Below are 20,766 nucleotides of genomic sequence, written 5' to 3' on the forward strand. Positions count from 1 at the left end.
AGGTGAGATGTTGGGAGTGAGGTATGTTACTCACCCTGCCTGTTTTGGAGGTGCTTTAGTGCTGGGGAGAGCGGGATGCTTGTAGTACCTGTATGAAAAACAACTGCAATTAAAAGAGCTTTTTCTGCTGGTGAAAATGCAGCACATTATTTTGCCGACAGCAGCAGCATCTTTCCTCCACAGGGTATTGGAGTATGACTGCAACATAATAGTTCTGGGACTGGGGTGGAACAAGGGCTGAGCCAGATGACTCCTGGGATGGACTCTATCTAACATGCAGTATACAAGAAGGCCCATGCAATGCAATACTCCCTCCTGCTTTCCTTTGGCTACAAACTGAGCCAAAAATAATAACCATGGTCAAGATTTGTTTTGTCTGTATATCTAATTATCTGTATTTGATTCACTTCAGTAATAGGTTTGCGTACTGTGCATGAGGCTAGAAAACAATCACAATGAAAAAAGAGGTATAAAAACTTGAGTGTGTGTTTCTATGGACAATGGAGACCAGTTAATCTCCAACCTGTGCTGCGCTGCTGCGGCCTGCCTTGGACCAGGTGACTGCATTTTCACTGCAGCTTTAACTGCAGTGGCCTTTCATGGTGGTGACAGATGGGGGGCATTTAATGACACAGAAGGCCTCCAATCCTCTGCCCTGATGGACCTACGGCTGTAAGGCCTCTGTTCTGTCTGTCTCAGTAGCCAGGGTGAGGGCCCTGAAGACTGATGATGGTGATTGTGTGTGTGTTTTGTTAGTCTGTGTGAGGTCAATCATGAAGACAATAGAGAGAAGGGGACGCTTGGCTCTTACCAGCTTTCCTCCAGATTTCTTCTGGCAGGTATCCTGAGGGAGGCCGGTGTAAGAAGTCTCTGTGGATCTCTGAAACACACAAACAGGCACACACTCAGTCTAAATTACATACACACACACACACACACACACACACACACACACACACACACACACACACACACACACATAGACTCTTGATCTGCACAAACACACATCCACATGTCTCCCCTATAGTTTCCAATTCTTTTTTGGGACCAATACAAACTATGTGTGTGGCAACATCAGTAAATAAGCTGTCATCAACTTTTTCACCCCTTTCTGGGAAGGAATGGGAACACGGAAGTTAGAAGTGAATACAAATCTTAATTATGAATGAGCATGCTGGCAGCATAAGGGTGCAATCAGTTGGTTAAAGATCCAGGATGTTGCAACTAGATTTGTATTGCCTCACAGTATGAGCTAAAATTTGTAAATTTGCAGAAAACATGATAATCTAACTTTTTGTCTAAATTGATATATTAAGCATTTCAAATAAGCCCTACCTTGCTGTGAGTGTTTTGCTTTGCCAAACATACCCTGTGTGTGTTTGTCTACCTGTCTGTCTGCCTGTCTGCCTTTCAGCAGCCGAGGAAGTTCCTATGGGCAGTGACTCGCTGCTGCTAGCTGTGTTGGAGGAGGAGTTGTGGTGAGGAGGAGGAGGAGGAGGAAGAGGAGGAGGAGGAAGGCAGTGCTGTCCGTTGCTCCCACCTTTTTTCATCTCCTCCACGTCACTGTAGCGCCGAATCCAGTGATTCATCTCCTCCCGGTCGGCCTCCTGGCAGCGGCGTAGCACCGTCAGAGAGCGGCGCGTCTTCTCCACCATGTCCATGATGCAGTTCAAGAGCTGCAATGGAGGAGATTTGACAGTGCTCCATTTAGTTGAAAATGTAAATCACTACCTCCCAAACACATGCCCATGTCCCCCCAAAACTAATAGAAAACAGCTAAAACTTTTATTGTCTACACAAGATTTTCATAGGAATAGATCATAGGAACAAAGCCCGTTCAAAGGGAAAGAGTTACTTGCGAAGCCACTGAGCTGTAAATCTATGTACTATTTTAATGTCCCAAAACACATACCACCTAGCAGTCGTGTGTTTCTGTCTCTGCCTATCTGTTCATAGATTGTGTGCTTGTCGGTGAATTTCAACGTCTAAGAGCATTACAACAACGATAATGTAACAGCTGGGCTGCTGATGAAAAAGCTGAGCCAATTCCTTCCACCCTTTTGCTCCATTCCCAGCCAACTCAACAGATTTCCTAGTCCCCCCACCCCCCGCCCCATTGTAAACAGTGTCACTTTTTTCCACAGTGCCCTGTGTTTCCAGACCTGGCCCAGTCTGCTAAATGGGTTTAGCATGGTTGACATTCATCCCATATCATTATTCCTATTCATCTTTCCCTCTCTCTGTCTCTGCCTCTTCTCCTCTGTCTCTCTCTTCTCTCCCTCCCTCCCTCTCCTCTGAGTTAGCTATATTTATTTCAGTGAAGTGTTTCTAATTTGGCAGGGATCCAGGCCTGGCCGGTTCTCTCCATGACTGCAGCTCTTGTCTCAGCTGCTCTGCCCAGCTGGAGCTGTTTTCTGCTAGGTCCTGAGCTCCATCTGGGGCCCTGTTTTTGTGTGTGTGCGCCTGTCTGTATGTGTGTGTGTGTGTTTATCTAGTGTACATGATTTTGTCTTCATGGAGTTGGGTGCCAGGAAGCCAGATAGGTATCTGTCTGTTGTTAATTCACCACACTGACACAGACCTCCTAAGGTCAGCTGTCCATCAAATGCTAAGTCAGATGGGACGGAGGCTGTTGTGTCTGTCAGCAGTTCCCGTCCCTGTCATATGCATACCATCTTTAGCACTAAAACTAACTTTAGTCACCTGCTGAACTCTGCTTTATGACTACTGCTTTATGAATAAAACAAAGATGTTGTTGACATTAAACATGGCTACCATGCTGATACGTACATTATCAAGGTGCTTCCACTCCTCTGCCCACTCTCGATCTGTGAGACGGTGGTCAATCACCTCCTCTTGGCGGGCTCCATGCACTGCTAAAGGACAGATGTCAGATTCAGCACATATACAGTCAGCTGTATTATTGACTCCAAGCTGCAAAATACTATACCAGTCAATGGTGGATACTTTGAACCTTTGAACAAAAACTTTGTGTTTGACAAAGGGAAACGGGCTGAATTTCTAACCCTAAACCCAGTCCTGACTGTGAGTGACTTAGTGACACCATATAGCAATCAAACAACCAATCAATCAAATCAAATCTCACAGGTCATCAGGTGGCACTTTTCTAAATGTACCTAGAATAATGTCCAGATCTGGAGAGGATGCTTTACACTTATGATTAGTTACTGAGCATGTTTCTGTGTATGTCCATGTTTGTAGTTTGTGTCTGTGTGGTGGATAAGGATTCATCAAGTTGTCAAAGTTTAATTGGTAAGTTTCATTTAACTGGTGGCAGGGACTCATGTGCCTATGCTATAGCCTCATATCTAATCAGTGAGACAATTTGACTAAGAATTCATCTGTTTCCTTTTGGGAAAGCAGAAGTAAGGCATACATGGTTGCCACAGTTGTAGCACATGGCATGTATGGCTGTGGTCTTTATATAGACGCACTGCCACAAGGATTATCATACTGGACTGACAACTGGCCTTTGTTCTCTACATACACGCCACTTACATATATACAAGCCCACAGTCAGTAACTGAGGACCTTAGATCTATAGATTTATCTGACCCTGTGAATGCTTTGCAGCTGTTCTACCTGTCTGCCGGTGCCTGTCTCGGGCGTCACGGTGTTCATTATGTCTGTAAGCGTCTCTGTATTGGTGTGCCAGGGCCATGTCTTCTAAGCGATAGTGCTGGGGTCCCATTTGGGGGTTGGGTGGGTGGGACAGGCCATTGGGAGGGTGTGTGGGGAGTCCGTTGGGAGGCGGGTGAGCAGGAAGACCTGTGCTGGGGCTGAAGCGTTGACTAGGGCTGATGGTGCAGGGCCTCTTAGCCAGGTGCTCCGGGTGCAACCCATCTCTCTCTGAGCTGTCTTTGGTCCTGTAGAGGAGGACACGGAAGTGGGTTAAAACATGATTCAATGTTAAAACACTCAGCTGCTTCTAACATCTAGACTAAAGTTAGAAATGATTAGTGCTGTGGCTTACCATGATACTATTTAATGTGGCAACTATATACTTATATACTTATAAGAGGGTTTTTTGAACAGAAAATTAAGCCAGGCAGTAGATAATGTCAGCACCACACAGTTAGCAGTATACAGTATGAAAAAGCAGACTCCAAGCAAACTACTGTGTTAACAAAGACATGAAACATCCAATAAAGAAGTTAAAATCATGGGATGAAAGTTGAACTGGTTGGACACTGGTCTAAGGCCTGTAGCGTTTTTCCAGCTGTGGGAACTGTGGGATGTGTGGTATATTATCATCTACAACAAATGAGATATATGTTATTTGCCAATGGTCTTGCACAGCCAGACTACATCTCATAAGCTCTGTTTCCACTACCACATTTACCATAATTCCACAAATGTCCACCCAAGAATCGATTCAGCTGCTTCAGATAAATGCTGGACCAATCAGAAATTGTTTTGATGCTGGCATGGCTACCCTCATTTACAAAAAATCTACAACTGCATGGCTCATTTTTCACCTTAGTTTTATTCAGAAACCGATTTTTGACACCATGTTAATGTCTGAAGGGAGAGAATTAACTTTTGTACGGCCTGCTTCATCTTTCTCCAGCTAGTCCATCTATGGCCTTGCCAGACCACAATGAGTAATGTGAAAACTGTGGGATGGCTTTGCCAGGCTAAATATGCAATGCCAATGTATTACTTCATAGTTCAGGAAAACATGCCCCAGCAAGGACCAGAATGCTCTTAAAAATCACATCAAGGGGCACAAAAAGGCCCGCTGTAAAAACATGTCAAACACATAGACAGCTATGATTCATTTCATGTCTGATTGTGTTTGTCTCTGTATTTGTGACAAGCTAGTATTGCCTATATTACTAGAGTACAGTATCTGTGTATTTGCCAAACTGTGAAAGGTAATAGTAGTGCCAAAGTATGATGCATGATTATGTAAAGATAACTCAGAAATCTGAATTAACAGCTATGCTCTAATTTTAAACAAATGAAGACAAAACACAAGAGTCGAAATTTGTCCTTTACTGGGATTCCAGATGCAACAGCAGCCTTGTAACTTTGTTCAGTGATGTAATTATTTGCTCTGAGAAAAAGGAGTGCCACTGTGAACAGATTATCTGTCAAATGAGAAATTACAAATCATAACTAAGTCAATTTATTTTCAAAGATAACAGCATCTAGTTTTGTGGACTAAACCTGTATGAGGAGGCTCTAGCAAGGAACACAAACTTGTTTTTTAAAGTTCAACAACTCCCACGTGGTGTATGCAAACACACATACTCACACATATGCATCCCTGCGGAGAGCTGCTTATTGTTCAGTTACAGTACAGCAGTGGCCCTCCAAAGCTTATGCACAGCTGTACGCCATATTTATCAAACAAAGCCAAGTCCAACTGTACACCCTGCGTCTCAAGCTCTTAATCTGAATATCCCTCAGCCTACTCTTAGATTGCAAGTATTTCTCCCTGTCCCTCCCACCCTGCTCTGGGGCTTAAGGGGCAATATGGGCTGAATGCTGTGTTTGGCAGATGTTTAGTGACACTCATTTGTGTCTGTGCACTTTAAGTGACTGTGTGTGTATGTGTGTGTGAGAGGTTGTGTTTTCAAGCCATCTGGACAGTTTAAATGGGAGTGTTGATATTAATCTGTTTAGCTGGATGGCAATAGCCAGGCATTCGGATGGAAAATCACTCTTTATCATCCTGGGGATCAAAGGCGAATAAATGCAATGCTGCCCCATGTAGATGATGTGTGTTTATATGTGTGTGTGTGTGCGTGTGCATGTGTGTGTGCTCATACTCAGTTATCCATGTGTAGATTTGTGCATGTTGGCTATATTCGTATACATCCCTTGCTCTAGTATCTGACAAATCAGAGGAACAGCTGGCACGACGTAGGCCCTGCCCCAGCCTAACCCCCCCCACCCCCTCCTCCACCGAGCCCCGCCTGCTGTGTATAAACCACAGGTCGGGAGGTGTGTAGATTACAGTGGGATTGCACGTTCAGCTCCAACCCCTAGTCCCACCACCCACCTCCCCACACCCTGCTCAGGATGTACTCAGTGTTACGGTCAGCACATCACCATCTGGACACATCCCTGACATATGGACAGCTGCTGGCAGCCCGCAGGTCAGGCAGTCAGAGAGAGAGCGAGGGGGAAAGAGTGAGCGAGAGAGGTGAAGAAGTGATCAGAAAAGAAGGACAGTGCCAGCAAGAGAAGGAAGAAATAGGGAAGAAAAGGAAATGCCTGTTGATTCTCTCGTGTGTCATCTTCTTAGCTGGGTGAATAAAGCAGAGTGCTGGGGAGAAATGTGGGACAATTGCAAACCATACCTCACTGATGGTCTTTCTCTCTGTCTTTAGATTGTGCTGAGGACATCTACTGTACTTCACTCCCTCTTCTCTGGCTCTCTCTATTTTGCTGCTCAGACACTCTCTTTCTTTTCCTACTCTGCATTTATCTCACCCCTCCCTCCCAGACAGCTGGCAGAGCCAGCCTGGCATCAGGGCTGTCCAGACTTCCACCTCCCGCACAGAGGATTTATAGCCTCCCCTTGTCGCTTGGCATTCTGAAATACCCTGAAATAATTCATATATAACACTGGCTATGTGAGAGTCTGCCAATGTATGTGTGCCCCTGAAGTCTGTGTGTATAGGCTATGTGTTTTTTTGTGTTTATAGGAGAGATGCTACCTGTCAGGGGTCCGTCTCTTGCCGTGCTCATTCATCTCCAGCATGATCTCGGAGGAGTCGAGGGGCGAGCTGGCATTGGCGTCCAGCAGAAGCTGCTCGTGCTGGGCCAGATACTGAGCTGGAGTCTGCTTGGCCAACCTGGCACAGTGGAGCAACTCTCTCTGCAGCAGGGGCAGGTTTGCCTTCAGTGGTAAAAAGAGGGAAAACAGACATCTCTGGATTAGGAATGAAATAATAATAAGATTTTATTGAACCGATGTAAATGTAGAGAAGAGTATTAAGTGGACAAGAGGTGAGCTAGAAACTCGTGGTGGAACAACAGATGGGGTGAGAGTGAAATAATGCCAGATTAGGGCGAGAAAAAAAAGAGAGTGAGACAGGATGAAGAGACAGGATGAGATAAGACAGGTCCCTTGACACCTTCCTCTGCCATGTGCCTCTCTCTCTCTCTCTGGGGTGTGCTGATGTGTATATTGTGTGTGTGTATCAGTGCTGTCAAATAGCTCTCTCAGACCTGTCTGGTTGATATAACGCAGCCATTGCTGCAATGTCCCAGATGTGGAGGATCATCGCACGCCAGGGGGTCTGACACACTCACACACAACACTTTTAACGGATATTCACAAGCACATCCCACCATTTTCTACATAGTACCACAAGTACAGTATACACAGTATACACCTATAGGTTTCTAATCAAGATAAGGTTTCCCTTTCCCTATGAACCCTTATGGTTTGGAGGCTGAAAAGGAAGGAGCACAGAAGAAAAGGAATACATACAGTATCAGTCCTGAACACTGGCCATATGGACAGCAGCAGTAAGCTCTGAGCATGTCAACTGAAGACATCAGGCTTAATTAATCTTACATAAAATCTGTGGAAAGTACTTACCTTCAGGAAGGGAATGACGAACGGCCTCAGAGGGAAGTTGGTGGCCTCATGAAGTTTGGAGTGAAACTCTTCGATGGTGAGAGTGGAGTTCTGCCCAAGACAACAGAGAGAGTTAGACAAAGAGTGGACACAAGAGTCGCTAATAAAACAAACTTTTACAGTTTTGTACAGAGCTGCCAAAAGATGCAAAGTTAGAGGAAAGAGAACTGCATGAATGAATGGATTGCACAGTAGTGTTTTGTTGGAAAGATTCATCAAAATAATTCCACATGAATATAATCAGAATTTACCACGAGCCCCAGCACAAGGCTGCGCACTCTCTCTCCAATTTCGGGCGATATGTCATTGCCAAACTGTTGCAATGTGGTCAGGAAGCGCTTCAGCTTGCAGAGTTGTCGGGCACCACAAGCTGGCGGGAGCTGCTGGTTGGAAAGCGAGGCCGTCGAGGACATAGCTGGTCCATTACTGAAGCCGTTAGGAGTTGACGGAGCACCGTTCAGCGATGTAGGAGAGTGGCTGCTCCCATTCAGCACTGCAGATAAACAGACAGAAGGAAGAGATAACGTGAATTGGGTCAGTAGTTTTTGAGGGGCCTGGCAGATCTGGGGGCGTGATGAGGGCAGAAGCACTTGTATCCTGCTGATAGAGGAATGTGTGGATAAGATTAAATAAGTAAAGCACACATTAGACTCAAATTTGACACCACTCCTACAGTATATGATGCACAAGGTAACTTCAGTGGTGCAATTTTCTGCCAGTTTGACTGAACGCTCTGAGTGTGTGTGTATGTCTCACAAGTGGTACCATTTGACCCTCCCCCTGTATCAGTCTATTCCACCCTGCTCCTCACCCTCTCCCGCTCACTCACTAGGACACAACTATAAGAGGAACTTGTTAAAGAGGTTCCAAAAATAGTCCTGTGGCCTGTGTTACTTTTTATTCCAATAACAGGTGTGTAGCTAAATCTGGCCCTACACATGTCCACCAGCTGAAAGTAGATTTGCAGCTTTAAGATTCAGAATAGACAAAGCAGTCATACACATATATAATCACTCACATTCTTCGTAATGCAGGCACAAACAAAACTCACAAATAGGCAGGAGCTCACACACACACGTCTGACCTTTCCCCTGTTTTCACATTTTCATATCTGTGTCAGAGGACACAAAATGCATGCAGAGTACATCGTCAGTCTAAGATATGATTTACGCGTCAAGTTCTTTTATGAAATACTCCATCTCCTGTCTCTCGTCAGTGTCACATTTTTTATATACATTTATATGCATTATATCTTGTTTGAATAACTAATGATGACAAATTGTAACATGGTTTTCTTTCATTAAACATACAGTGGTCTTTGTATGAAATATCTGTACCGGTAATTAAATGACTGTGTTTCATTATAACAGCATATGCAAGCACTTATTCTGAGCATGGCATCCAAACTATAATTTTATTACCCCTGCAGCAACTTAATCTTTTCAAAATATATTTACAGAACTCTGCAAGTGAGCCAATGTGGACTGTAACCTTGTACTCATACTTGAAAACAAGACATATATACAGTTTAGTTGTTCAATAGTTCCCGTGGTTCCTCTCAAGCATGCTTGTTGCTCTAATCTGTGGGTCGAGGACCTGAACACATATGGACTAACCCATGTGATCCCAACAGGCAACACATGTGTTCTGGTTTTAGAGCGAGGGAGAGGTACAGGAAGAGCTACACTGCTGACCACCCGCCACAACAGGTGAAACAACATGGCCTGTCATTGCTATATAGGGAAGAAAGTAGTCTACACACTGCATTGCCACCCTGGCGATGCCGCCCCACAACCAGCTGGTAATCAACACAGAAACACATGCACATGCACATACAATGCCACAGCCGCACTCGCACATGGGCTCAAAGACACTTGTCCAACTAGCAAGGGCATTCTGCACACTAAAAGACACACACACACACACACACACACACACAGATAGATGCTTGCAGAGACACACACCTGACACACAAGTTACTTCAACGCTTGTTCACCAGAACAGGGAAGAAACACATATTTGGAATTTCTCTCCCTTTACACAAGCATATAAAGTGTTCATGACAGTTGACCTACAAGGGACAAATGACTGTGTAGTCCACTGTAGATGGCTTCTGAGGTACTGCAGAAGTGTATTGAGTAATTTATTACAGATTGATGGGTGAATAATTTTATTTTAACATGTAGCAGGTCTTAACAATGCACTAAAACATAATCAATCCTAGTCATTGTCTGTTGTAATAAGAGTTACATGTAACCTAGACTTTCTCTTTCAAACCAAATTTCATACAGTTTCAACAATTTTGGGGGCATTTTTGCTTTTATTTGACAGTGGACAGTTGAGAATTGACATGAAATAAAGGGAGTGAGAGACAGGGAATGACACGCAACAAAGATCCCCGACTGAAATCAAACTGTGGATATTGCGATCACAGTATATGATATACATCTTATCCTCTAGGTCACTAGTTGCCCCAGTTAGTCCAGTTTTATCCTGGATGTCAAAATGATATTTGACCTACAAATGACTAAATCTATGCTTAGATATGCATGTCAGCTCTGTAGAGAAGCATTATTTGCAATGATGTAGATACTAGCTCACATAACTATGGCTACCTTCTCCACTGCTTACTGTGAAATGAATGAATGAGTTCCTGCGATGGGTAGCTGGTCCAGCACGCCTACCAGCTCACTGTTTTCTCACACCTGCCTGGTTAACTGCTTGCTGACATGACTCTTCAGCACAATAGGATCATCTTTAATTCAAAGAAAATATGTATCTCACAGAACGTAAGCTAAACAACTGTGGGTCATGTACAGCTAAATAGTTTATGGTAAAGATTTTGGACTACAGATGACTCTGATATTAAATGCATGTTCACTGTGTAAAGTTGACTTAAGGTGTCATTAATGTTAGACAACAGTTAAAAATAGAAAGGGTCCTTACTTGATTTACTGGTAGTAGGGGTGAATGAAGCATTGCGATTGGTTGCTTGGCTGACAGCCGGGGGTGGAGGAGGCATGGTGGGTGGGGTGGACCTGGGCTGGGTTTTCACATCCACAGGTGAATCTGGCATTGTTCCAACCTTCTGCACTCTGCTACCTGTGACATGAAAGGAGAAAAAGAAAGAGAGAACAGAGACAGTCATCAAGATGGAGCTCCAGCATGAAAAAAAAAAAATCAGACTTCCAAAGTGGAGACAGCTGGTTAAGGAGGCGAGCACTGACATTTTCACCTGGAAACCATCGATTGTTTCCTTAAACCAAAAGCCCCATAAAAAGAACCAAAACAAATCAATGCAGGGAGTGGAAATGAATCCAAACTTGTATTGTGTCTCTCTTGTTGGAGATTCATGGGCCTGGGAGACATACAGTAACACCTGCTCACTCGCTCAGCTGCTGCTGACTGAGTGCCCCCCCTTCTCTTCCCTCTCTCTCTCCTTCACACACACACATACACACTACATGTAGCTCTGACATCCCAATCAGTGCCCCTCCACTATAACCTCCAACCCCCAGACACACACACACACACACACACATGTTCACATGCACACACTCCTCACTCCTCTCCGCCTGTCCCCTCTCGTCCCCTAGTTCAGACAGCCAGCTTGACAGCCAGTGACAAGTGCAGCTGGATCTGCTGCTGTCCATCACTGTGGACTGGCTTTCAGCAGAGCTCCGTCCTGCTAGCAGAAGCCTCACTGTCCTCTGCCAGACACCCTGCCAGCACCAAACAAGGCAAGGCTCTGTAGTGTGAAGGGAATGGATGGTACAACAAGGGATGTGAGAAGAAAACATGACATGGGCATGTGTGAGGACTGCCTTACATTCTGTATTTGTGGCAGAGGGTCTCATGCAGTCTATACATGCAGTGTGTCTTCCACAAAAACACTGTCATGCACAAAACTGTATGCACTAAGTCATATACTGTATATATATGTTGTATAAATAAGCAGTAGGCCTATTATTTAATGAGCTGAGAGTGTTGACTGTCTTTCTGTCTATGTGTCTGTCTGTCGGTGCAGCTGCTGGAACCAGATCTTTCTGCAATGTAAACCCGAGCTGAGAGGTGTGATGACTTTTGCAGCCTGTGAGAAGATAGCTTTAGAGTGTGTACATGTGCGTACCTGGCAGAGAGCGCAATATATGTGCACTATGACATGAAAAACAATGAAATCAATATGCAGCACGGTTTATATATTCGTACAGAAATGTGTGTATTTCTGCACTAGTACTACACACCACTATTGAGTGTAGTAAACACATGCATTCATAATGAAAGAGTAAGGAGAGAGAGCCCTCTTCTATGCTCTAGCAAAGCAGATGCAAACCACATTGTAGACTTCTCACTTTTAGCTGTCTCTTAATGTAATACAGGAGAAACTGAGAAAGAATTTAACTCTGTCTGTTCTCTCAACCCAAACAAAAGCTAATCAAAAGCCTTGGTTCACACCCTCATGTATACAGAGTAGAGCCATAGTGGCCCTGTCATGTGACTGGGCTTCTGCAAATGATAGAGGGAAAGGGGTTATTAGTAGTCAGTAATGACCCTGTGTTATACTAATAATGATAAAAATAACACCACCACTACTCTTGAAACCAAATAGCCAAATGCCTTTAATACACCTAGACACTGTTTAGAAACCTCCTTAACAGCTGTATTGTAGTCAACACCTAACATATTAAATCACTTTCAAATAATGTGTTTTTCATTTCACTCCTCATGAGCCAACAATGAATCCAATGTTTTCCTCCACAGAACTCCTGCCTCAGTTGGACTCAGTCCTTGGTGTTAGCCTATTTCTGAGAGCTCATGTAGATGCGTTCAACAGCTGGTGTCTGTATTTAAAGAGTGCCACTCTGGAGTGTGCTGCAAGAGGGCCATTGACACAGTGATCCTTAAGACGAGGGGCACTCCGCTGTTTGCCCCATGCCAGACGCTCTGAACATAAACACACAAGGTTGTAGATAGAGACAGACGGGGATGGCTGGTATAAATAGATGCAGCCATTCTCCTCTAAAGAATCCTAAACACACAAACAAGCTCTCCGTGCTGCTGAATTGGTGGGCTGCTTCCTGTGGGGAGGCAACCATATGTTTCAGTAACTCTCCTCTTTGATCAAATTTAGTGTGCTACTGTATGCAGTTTATACTGTAGGACTTATATACAGTATACATCATAACAAAAAATCCCAACATGCATTATAATAACCAATCATACGAGTTCTGTTCTAGACTGTAGTTTAGTCCTTTTGTCCCAATATTGGTGATTGATAGTCTGAAGCTACACTCAAATGAACAAGAGCCGGACCCACGTGTGATCAAAAGATCAGGAGGTTGACACAAAATCCGAATGCTAGTATGATTTTCTGTGTTTATAACACAGCTTTTTTGTCACTTATTTGAGAGGAGAGGAGAGGAGAGGAGAGGAGGATTGTCCTGTCTGTGTGTCTGCTCCCACCGTGGGATTATAGACAGTTATTTAATCTGACCAGCAACAGGGACATGGCACACACATACGCACCATGCTCTGGATTTCACTTTTAATACATTAGGAAGTCTGCTAGGTCTGCCACCATCTGTGGCCATTTGTGCTCCTATTGTGCTTTGTGTTGAAGGAAGAAACACTCAAACTGAGAGAAGTACAAAGAGAGAGAGACTGGTATACCAGGTAAAACAGACCTGTGGTTAAGGTCCGGGTCGGGGCCATGCTCATGGTCCTGTCTGCAAGCTGCTCTATTCTCCACCCCCACAGGTTTTTATCTGGCATTCTGAGAGGAGCCACTTTGTGATCAATACAGCAGGATGCATATACAGTGCTGTTTGTCCCAAACACTCACATTGAATATTATGCTGAAAATAAAACTCTACGATACAATCATTACCTACCTCTCTGCCACTGTCTGTGTCTATCTCTGTTTCTCCGACTCTCTGAACGTTTGACGTAATCAGGGCTAAAAGATTGCTCACCAAAGAAACAATCTGCAGTCTCAGTTCTAAAAATGTTCTCTGTCTTCTACTTTCCCCTTGTGCCATGATGAAACAAGATGAAAAACAATTCACTGTGAGACACATAAAACCACAGATCATGTACTGTACAACTGCACACACGCAGTGCAGTGGTTTGTCTAACTTTCTAAAGCCATTTTGGGGTCTCATTATAGATTTAAGGACATATGCCTTCACTAAAGTCCTTAAAAACAAACACACATGCACAAATAAATACCATCATGTAATGACAAGCCATTAGAAGACCATTCAGATGCATTTCGGTCTCATTTCACATTGGCATATGTCCGCGTGTTGACTATATGCATATCTGTGTGTGTGTATGTGCATGTGTGTTCGTTGTTCCGCTGGAAATACAGCTGCAACTTATTAGCTTTAGCTAACCACTGCATAACAGTCCCCTTAAATCCCCCTGTCTATTCAATCTCTCATACTCCACAGAGACTCGTCAGTGACCACATAGCCCTGAAACTCTCCCTCTGTCTTTCGCTCCTTACATCCCTCCCTCCCTCGCTCCCTGCCTCCCACTGTAATTCCCCCAGTCTCCAGGAATGCTGTTGTTTTTAATTTCTCCCAGCTGCTCTGGCTGGCTGCCCGGCCGCCTGCCTTCCCACATCTGTTCCCTATCAGGCCGCTGAGGAGTCCACACAAACAGAGCCTGAGCCCTTGGCCCCCAGCCTCCCACCAGGCCTTCATATCAAAACATGTGGATTGTAGCCCTGTGCCCTGGACCTAAGACCTAGGGATACAACATCTACAGCACCCTCCACTCTCATATTACCAGCCCAAATACCATTCAAAAGAAAAAGACTGCTGACATCAGTTGCACAAGACCAATATGCCATCTTCCTGTGACCTTGAGCAATCTACAAAAAGAGCACATTTCCTTTTTGCGTGCCTCATAGTTCTATATTTGATATATGCCTTGTTATCAATGTGTCTGAACAGTGTCACAGGTAAGATGATGGGAGTGTGCTTGTGTATATTTGTGTGTCAGCACACAGGCTGCTTCTGCAGACAGATCCCAGACTCCACTTCATCTTGAGCTGATTTAGAGTTCAGAGGCTTTAAAGTCCTCACTAATGACAGGGTGGGAGACAGGCCTGTACAGTGCATGCACAAACACACACAAATAGATACACAGATGTATGCACACATGCTCACAAGTTTGCTGGATGCATATGCTCACTCTGTGGACACAAACACATATTTTCTATGTTATTTGAGAATCCTTGTGATAGTACACATGCAGTGCCGGCTGAACAAACATGTTGAACAAAATAACAAACTGGGGTTGGAGGGGTTCTCCTTCATAAGCATTGGCAAAAGCCCTCCTGTCTTTGATCAGATTACCATGAGCAAATCAATGACAAGTAACCAGTTTGTCTAAGCCAAAAACAGTTTCTTTAAAATGGGTAAACTGGCAAGAAAAAGCATAACTTGAGGACAGGCAGGGAGTGAGAATGGATTACAGACAATTTATCCAGGGCCAGAGGTGCTAAGGGTAGAGGAATTGTACTTCTGTCTCTCTGAGCTGCAGGGATCCTGTCACACAGTGCTTATATCTATGAAAGCTGTTATTGATGTAATTGTATTGAAGTTCTAGCGACCATCTGTTCTCCTTTGGGAGGGCCTGGCTCCTCTCGTCGGCAGTGAAGTGCTTATGTGCAGCATATCACTGCTGCCGACGTGCTCGCAGAGAAAAAACTTCCTTTTCAGATTTTCCCAACGGCTGCTAATAAAATCCAGATGCTAGACTGGAGCTGTTTCTGCCTAGCTCACTCACCTCTGCTTCTCTCCTCCCTCTCCATCTTCTGTCCTTCTCCATCTCTTCTCTTAGCCCCCCTCCCTCCCCCGTGCTTCTACATTGCTAATCATTTATTTTGCTCTTTTCATCTACCTTTCCTCTTTTCGCTCCCTCCCTCCTCCCCCTACGATCTATCCATCCTTGCCTCCTTCTTTCTCTCCAGCCACTAACCCAGAGCCATTCCTAAATAAAGGAAAGTATTTGTGACATTCAGCCGAGGCGGCTGTGCCAAGAACAACTCCCTGGCTAGCCAGACACATCTGGAGTGTGTTAGGACTGCACTGGGCACTGGTACCAACACTGGCTATCCCACCACATGTACACACACAGATAATGGTCACAAATACTGGACCATAGGAATCATATACAAACTAGATTCATTGTGAAACTGCATACATTTTCACAATGACTAGCTTGTTGTTTTCATCTCACACTGAGAACTGTAATTCTTGTTGCCCGGCAGCTGTATGCACAAATTCTCTGTTGTACTTGTTACTGTATTGTGTACACTTCCTCAGCAACAGTAGAGGAATACGCATATGCAATTATATGCATAATTGTAGAAGTACATGACTACTTTCATATATTCTGTGTATGCATGTGAACTGCACTGGAGTGCATGCATGTGTACTGTGCTTCTGCGTTTATCTGTATCTGTATTTGTGTTTGTGTGTGTCTGTGTGTGTGTGTGTGTGTGTGGCTCCAGGGTCTCTGTGTGAGAGGAGTTGAACACCTGAACATCAATAACTGTCATGTGGGCCACCTGGGACCCCACAGCCAGCTTGCACCATGGGCACACAGCCATCACCAGCACAGCTGCCACAGAGAGAGAGAAGGGAGGGAGATATGGGGGAGGAAGTAGAAGACAAGAAAGAGACACATACACTGTGCATATACATCTGGGAATGGGTCAAAGAGACAGAAAGACAGACAGACATGAGCAGAAAGAAGGATTTACATGTAGCTTCTGCTCTGCATGATAACTCTCCTTTGTTCCCTCTTATCTACATCTTCTTTTCCTCGTCCTGTCAGCTGTGTGCCTAATTTTGCCAGCTGAGAGCTCAGCCTCAGGCTGCCACGCTTCAACATCAGATCAGACTTTCTTTCGTCATTCCTTTTTCAGATGAGCTCAGTTAGTGGGCTCCATCAGACATGATATAATTCATCTTAATATCCACTCTTGATACACTGGTATGAAAGGTTCTGCACGAGCCTAAAACTTTGCCCATGTCTTTAAGACCTGACCTGAATAAACCCAACTGGCATTGCCAGATTTGAGACCCGAGTCCAACCTGAGACTCGAAACTGTAGTTTTGTTTTATTTCATCTATTACTGACTGCTCACCAGGTAATGCAAAGCATTGGCTACACTCTCTTGTCTCTTTCCTTCTTCCCACTGAGCATTGCATATCTATTTGCAACACATGGCATGTATGGACACAGATGATTGGCACAGTAAGAGAGAGAAAGTGAGAAAAATTAATTTCTTAATGAATTACATTGAAAATAACCAAACCCAGTTTGGTTTTAGAGTTCTGCTACCTGACCTGAGCACGACAGGTTAGGTCCCCAAAGTATCTGGTTTGGGGTCAGGTAGCAGAACTCTAATATTAAAGCCAAACAATATTGATAGTATAAACAAATCTAATTAAGAAATCACACTGGATCACTGGGAATTACTGTATTTGATTGTCTCAAGTGTCTAGCATTGACTGCTTTAATCAATAACTCATAACTGTAAATAAGTCATAAAAACATATATTTAAATAGCAATAAAAAGACAAAAAACCTCTTTCTCTCTGTCAGAGGATGTTCAAAGTGAGCGCACTTACATAAATAAGCTCCCTGATCCAAACACCTGCAGCCTCACCCAGCACCAATTAGCTCATCAGGCTTTTAATTACTCTGTTAATTGCATACAGGCAGCTTGAAGGGCAGCCTGGGAATAGGGCAAGGCGGGCCTCCTGAGGACCCAGCCTGACAAGCCTGACAAACAAAGAGGAGCTTTTCTACCAACAGCAGCCACAACAGAGCGGTTCTGGAGGCTCAGAGGAGAAGCAAAACAGGAGACAATAGCTTCAAGTGCCTCATCAGCAGCACTGTAGCACCAAGTGATATCACTTCCTGTTCTGATCAGTTAAGCATGGAGGCCCAAGACTGTGAATTGAGTGATGAGAGAGGTTCGGGAAAGCAGAGACACAGAGGAGGAGAAGAAGTTGAGGGGAGAAAGGAGCGGGGCCATGTAAAGAGAGTTATGCGTACATCTGTGAGCGGCTACACTACATCTGGATTAGTTCATATTGGTCACAGGAGGGAGGGGGGCAGGGTGGGTTTGGGGTTGGAGGGGTGGGTAAGAGGAGCAAGCGTGGGAATGTCCCACTGTTAAGTTTAGGGCATGGTGGCTTATTGTATTTGTGGGAGAGTTAGGCTGGAGTCTCCACAGAGCGACCTGTCTGTCATAGAGCTCAGCGATAACACAAACATCCTCTAAATTGTGCGCAATCTGAACACACACACATGCAAACAGAACCGCAAGGCAGCTGCCATGAGAAAGGCAACACAGGCCTGAGAAATTCTGTATTTGTTTTCACCTCATGTTATTTGGCATTTATTATTCATCCTTAGTAAATGTCTCTATCTATTGATCTTTTAGTGTATCAGTCTGGCTGCCTGTCTGTCTCTCCCTCGCAGCAGATGTCCTCCCTCCATTTCCTCCAGGAGCAGTGTTTGAGGAGGTGTATCCAGGAAACAGTGGCCGGCGCTCACTTCCTGTGTGACAGGTGTGCGATGGAGGCCTGACAGCTGCTGTCCTGCTCTCTCTTTCCCTCACTGCATTCGTCTCTCCTGTTTCTCCCTCTTTCCAGCCAGCTGCAGCAGAGAGCAGCTCTGTTTGTTCTTACGTCACCGCTGCTGCCTGCTGATTTATGGAGCACAAAAGACTTAGATTTGACCCTGGCAACACACACACACATACACACACACACACACCACAGCAATTGCAGCATCTCTGTCCTTCCTCCTCATAAACCCTGACTCTTTACGTGTGTGTGTGTGTGTGTGTTAAACGGAATGTGTGAATTGTGGCTGCCTATTTTTCTCCCCATGTCTCTCACTCTTATGCTTTGTTCACTGTTAAAAACCTGACACTGAGCTGTCACTTACAGCTAAGATAGGAAAACAAACAGCAGATTAGTCATTCTCCTGCTTGATGTCATGTATTTCATTTCATTCAGTGTTAAATGTCTGCTCTGTCACTATGGAGCTGTCAGCGCTGACAAAACTGTCTGTAGCCTGAACTGCTCCCCAGCCTGCCAGCGCTCTCATGCCTCTTCATTTGGCCTGCAGGCACAGTAACAATAGCTCCTGACATTAGCCAGGCATGGGTAGGGTGTTCTGTATTATCCTGCAGGACCCCATAGGTTTCACACATACACACATATAGACACATGCACACACAAACCACTGGGAAACAGAATGTATGTTGGGGGGGGGGGGATTCATGTGACAGGTTAGAGAGAAGCTTTGACAGTTTCTCCATTTAGCCTACAGCCTGCTCATGCTGGAAGCTGCTGAAATAAATACCAGCTACTCCTCTGGGACACGAGCCGACTACGGGACGCCGCCACAAAAACAGAGGGAGCGGGCAAAGAAAGAGAGAGACTGCGGAGCCAATAACATGCTAATTATGTGAGCTAATTGGCAAATTAAGATGACCCACTGTCATGTCATGGCCAAAGTAAGTGGATGGCAAACAGTGCCGCTATTACAAAGGAACTGTTCTTTTGTGAATCATAAGTAGAGAAATTCTATTAGAATACGTCAGTGAATGAATGAACATTTTAATTCATTCCTAAGTTTACTGCATTAACAATGCAACTAATTAAAAGGTCAATTAGTGACAGTTCTATAATTTGGACAGGAAAACTAAAGCTAAATCAAGTAGAAATGGACTCAACCTTGCATGCAATCACGGTTAGACCCTGTTAGGCTACTGTTAGATAACTTGCAATTTAAACACACCATGTAAATTAACAGTACAAATACAATCCACTCATCTTTTTCACTTTTTAACTCTACACATGAACGTTGAAGGTCTTAGCTCTGCCATATGATAATGCTTGAATGAGATCTTAGAGAAGGCTCTGAGGATTAAAGTTCCTGAACAAAACGTTTTTGTTTTTCTGGAATGTTCAAAAGATTAATAGTGTGTTTGATGACAGTTTATTTGATCTTTCTTCATCCTTTGCATTTTGTTTTATTATTGCGATTTATGTTTGTGAGATAAGATTTTGTAGTGTCAGAGACTAAATGATTAAAACACAGGGCAATAGGGATGTTATTTCTAACTTTACCACCATCCTGTGTTCATCCACATAAAATATCTGCTGGTAACAATTGCACAGCATTTGCCTCATTTAGAAATGTGTTGTTAATGTACTCAGGAAATCCACGACAACTCTGTGATTAATTGTTTTCAGAAGGTGATCCTGTAAAATCACAACACTCCTATTTATGTGAAAGTTTTCAGATGTATGTAGAGACCTCTCCTTAAATGATAACTTGTAGAGGTCAGAGCACATTATTAATGGAATGATCCGTCTCTGAGGTAGTACTTGAAAGACCTTGGAAACCATCATACAACACAACCCCTACACCCTGCTGAGGCTTCTGGTGACTTTACATGCCACCGTGAAAACTCGGTCCTCAAAGTGACCACTGCTCCTTGACATATCAAGAAAATCTCTGACCTTCCTCTCTCTGCACTTCAAATACCTCTGAGAAGCTAAAATGTCCATTTCCTAGTGAAATTAGTACTTTACACAGGCAATGCTTTCATCTGAAGGGGTAGAGTTTGTTTGCATGTCTGTGTGTGTGTGTGTGTGTGTGTAGAGAGACAGAGACGCAGAGGAAGGAAGGCTGGAGCCGAGATTAAGGTCTAACCAACTGGTAACACAACGGCACTCAGTAGCTCAGCCTCCCATTTGAAGAGAGACGGAACCATCTGTGTGGCACAGGATCTGTTTCCAGGAGATAACGGCTTTTTTAATTTCACAAATACTGTACAGAGAGAGCGTGAATGTGAGAGACGTGTCTTCCTTCCCAATCTCTGCCTGCATGCTCCTCCGTTGCAGCACTTCCTCAGACGTCGAGAGAGGACTGCTTTGGAGTGGAGGCCTATATAACTTCAGTCTGTGTTCCTTTGTGCTTGTTTACTCCCTGCCTGTGATAAAGGCCTCGGCGTGGAGCAGAAGGAAAGGGAGGCATTCATTATATCAGGTAGCGGTGGTGATATGAACTTCCCATTTTCTCTACTGGCCTGTCCATTT

At 44.2% G+C, this 20,766-nt stretch overlaps 1 protein-coding gene across 11 annotated transcripts in view; it reads right to left on the minus strand.

The window, feature by feature from the left end:
• The window catches only part of cbfa2t3 (CBFA2/RUNX1 partner transcriptional co-repressor 3), a 42,714-nt gene that overhangs the window by 8,269 nt on the left and 13,679 nt on the right, over positions 1-20,766 (minus strand). For 5 of the 11 annotated variants that reach the window (XM_044205796.1, XM_044205812.1, XM_044205853.1 and 2 more), the window contains 9 exons: positions 10,568-10,723; positions 7,873-8,114; positions 7,583-7,672; positions 6,693-6,874; positions 3,604-3,887; positions 2,791-2,876; positions 1,388-1,676; positions 812-880; positions 35-88 (listed from right to left, as the gene is read on the minus strand). In XM_044205796.1, the coding sequence (XP_044061731.1) occupies positions 35-88; positions 812-880; positions 1,388-1,676; positions 2,791-2,876; positions 3,604-3,887; positions 6,693-6,874; positions 7,583-7,672; positions 7,873-8,114; positions 10,568-10,723 (1,452 nt within the window). The remainder of the gene's footprint in view (positions 1-34; positions 89-811; positions 881-1,387; positions 1,677-2,790; positions 2,877-3,603; positions 3,888-6,692; positions 6,875-7,582; positions 7,673-7,872; positions 8,115-10,567; positions 10,724-20,766) is intronic. The other 6 variants (XM_044205817.1, XM_044205826.1, XM_044205804.1 and 3 more) reach the window with 5 other exon arrangements.

This window comes from Siniperca chuatsi, linkage group LG1 (genome assembly GCF_020085105.1).
Source record: "Siniperca chuatsi isolate FFG_IHB_CAS linkage group LG1, ASM2008510v1, whole genome shotgun sequence".
In the NCBI taxonomy this organism is placed as follows: Eukaryota; Metazoa; Chordata; class Actinopteri; order Centrarchiformes; family Sinipercidae; genus Siniperca; species Siniperca chuatsi.